Source organism: Glycine soja, chromosome 16 (assembly GCF_004193775.1).
Source record: "Glycine soja cultivar W05 chromosome 16, ASM419377v2, whole genome shotgun sequence".
NCBI lineage: Eukaryota > Viridiplantae > Streptophyta > Magnoliopsida > Fabales > Fabaceae > Glycine > Glycine soja.
The window spans coordinates 31,388,567-31,391,711 of record NC_041017.1 but is presented as its reverse complement, the minus strand read 5'-3'; the positions used below and the strand labels follow the sequence as shown (position 1 = coordinate 31,391,711).

General features: G+C 30.2%; 1 protein-coding gene across 1 annotated transcript; it reads right to left on the bottom strand.

Moving 5' to 3' along the window:
• LOC114390396 (protein FLOWERING LOCUS T-like) lies at window positions 1-3,145 on the bottom strand. Its single transcript, XM_028351121.1, has 4 exons — window positions 2,891-3,145; window positions 2,642-2,703; window positions 2,470-2,510; window positions 1-304 (listed from the first exon to the last, which is right to left on the bottom strand). The coding sequence occupies exons 1-4, from the start codon at window positions 3,089-3,091 to the stop codon at window positions 78-80; spliced, it is 531 nt and encodes a 176-aa protein (XP_028206922.1). The 5' UTR covers window positions 3,092-3,145; the 3' UTR covers window positions 1-77.

Genomic DNA, 3,145 nt, shown 5'->3' with positions numbered 1-3,145 from the left:
TTTAACTAAAATTTTTTAAAAACACATTCAAAAGTCCCTTATTTTATAAAGATCAAAAACTTATTTAAGTCTTATTATTAACATAGCCTTCTTCCACCACAACCAGATTCTCTCTGGATGTTAAAATAGACAGCAGCAACTGGCAATCCAAGATTGTAAAGTTCAGCAAATTCTCTAGTAATGAAATTTTGGCGCCATCCTGGTGCATACACTGTCTCTCTACCCTGTTGACGAAATAACACAAAGACTATACGATGGATCCCCATCATGGGTCGTGGATTTTCATATGTTACAACCTCATGACCTGTGCCAACAATGCATATTAGTCATTATAATTAATTTATATCCACGAAAGAAATAATAATATTATAATATATTTAAGTCTAGACAATCTATTAATGTTTAGATCTATATGGTTACTACAATTGTCCCTAATAGATTTGAATAAATTAGAAATTATAAGATTGATTTAGTGGTTGAAAAAAAAAATTAAGTTCTAATCTTTCCTATTAATGTTTTAACGTAACTAACAATTAACTTTGTAGATAAAAAGAATAGACTTGAATAACCTATGTGTGGAAAAAGTCTTCAACATTTTGGAAAGAAACATTATTTAATTTCTTTTTAAAATGTAGAAGGCTTTTGGTCTGGTCTCATTTACGATTGTGGTTTCATCATGACCGTCCTAAGAAACTGCAGATAATGTGATCGCAATTGTATCATAATGCAGTCTTGAATGATGTTAAGATTGCTGACCTTGGTGAGTAGGTTGATGGGGGTGTGGAAAGTGAAAGTTGAAATGAAGGTCTTTTTTCACTTAGAAAGAAAATATGTTTGTCCTGAATCCTGATGCTGAATTTATTAAATTATATATGTTGCTCACTTTTGGTCATGTTTGGAAATGGAGTTTAGACAAATCTGATTGTTATTCTACTAAGTCACCTTATCAATTTTTGCTAAAACAGTATTCAAATTTGCATCAACAAGTTATGAAGCTTTTTCTATGAAATTCTTCAACTCTGTAGATCCTATATGAAGGTTTTAGTGTTATCTTGCCATGTGATTTTGGAGAGGTGGCCAACAAATTAAAGTTAATCTATTCAATAGGAATATTCTCCTTTAGTCACAACAGTTGCTTTGTGACTTTCTTCTTGAATAAATGAATCTTCTCTTCTTTTTCGCATGTTGATGAACATTAACAATTTGGAGAAATTAAACAAGACTTGAATGGTTTTATATATGGTTCATACTTTGGCTGATTTCTCCAACTACTTTATATTTTTAATCTTTTAAGGTAAAACATGTTGTTAAATATTATTGTAAATATGACTTAATGTAGTCTTAGCTCTTAACTATCAATTTTTTTATTTTGTCACTTACTGATAATATGTACTATGTATCTATGTCAGCAAAAAAAAGTGATATATATGTATCTGTCACATTACATATTATTTTAGAATAGCTTTTGACCTGACAAATATAGATGTATGCCACATAATCACAAGGTAATGACAAGAACCATTCTAAAACATTTAAAACTTATGAAGTTAGAACCAATAAAAACTTTTTTGAAACATCAAAATCAAAATTAATTTTCAATATTGAGTGTGTGCCAGAAAAGTCGAGGCATAGTTTTCTTTTCTAGAGGTGCACATTCCTCCCTTACATTGCTTGAACCAACTATGTATCTCGATCTATTATGTTAGCCACCAAATGAATTAAAACTACTTTATATATATCTATGGCGAAAGGGGAATTCCTATTTCATATCCAAATTAAATTCACAGGCAAACGTAAACCAGGAGAACGAAACCAATTAAAATTAGCTATGATTCTAATACAATAATAATATATATTGGATATTTTTGGGGTGTACATATTATTAACCAAATAATTTATTCTTTTCCTTTAATCAAACCTTTTGACTTTGATATAATTAAATAAAAATAATAAATCTAACAACTATCCATATGAATTTAAGACATAACAAAATGTTCAATTAACAAGAATATTCTGTATATCAAAAACAAAAAATAAATAAATTCAATACTTTTTAATTTGGACCACATAAATATTCTCATAAACACGGACATCATATGTATATGTTAGAAAAAAGACGTACTACTTCAAACGACAAAAGATAAACTCCAGTAAGATAAAAGTTGATGGAACCTTGTAGAATATCCATAGTTTAATTGCCATCCAGTATATATTCTCAGTAAATTAATTATTAATGATGTTGGTTTCGATTCTTATCATATATCCACTTGCCTTTGATTCCAAAACTTACGAGTTATAGGCATCCAGTGTTCAATGAAATTTCTAAGATCTTCATCAAGTAAAATAAATAATAATGATTTTGAAAAAATTGAGTTCCTATATCAGTGTAATATATTATGGTTTGCATATTAATTAGGTTTAAGCACAGAAAAAAATAAGGTTTTAAAAAGGAATGAACATCATACATACCGAAAGTAGGCCCCGTTGTTGCTGGAATGTCAGTTACTAACCTGATACATTGAGAGAGGAGTGTTATAATATTATTGCAACATTATGCTAGAAAAATTCATAAATGTATAGTTCAATTCATGTGTACGAATATATTCATGACATTTGGAACCACATTAATTATTTGGCTCACCAATGGAGGTATTCTCTGAAATTGGGATCACTTGGGCTAGGTGCATCAGGATCAACCGCGATCTATCAATGAGAGAAATGAAATCAAGTTGTATTAAGCTAGAAACTACTATTCATTGTGACGTTTGCATGTCTTTTTTGCTTAAAGAAGATAGACAATATATACTTAACACTTTTATTAATGATCGATATTGCAACCACTACTTCAACTTAAAATCACAAGAGTAATTGGACATAATTAATTTGTTACCAAAGTGTAGAAGTTCCTGAAATCATCACCACCGATATTTATTCTTGGTTGGTTGACAACTTGTGAGGGTTTGAATTCACATCCATTGCTGACATCTTTGTTATTGTAGGTGACCCTCATAGGAATAGAACATTCAAAAGGGTCCAATACATCCCCAATCACACGCCCAACAACTAGAGGGTCCCTACTTCCACGAGGCATGATCAATAAGGAGACAGTGGAAACTACTTTACAATTGGTTTTCTTATGCTTTGT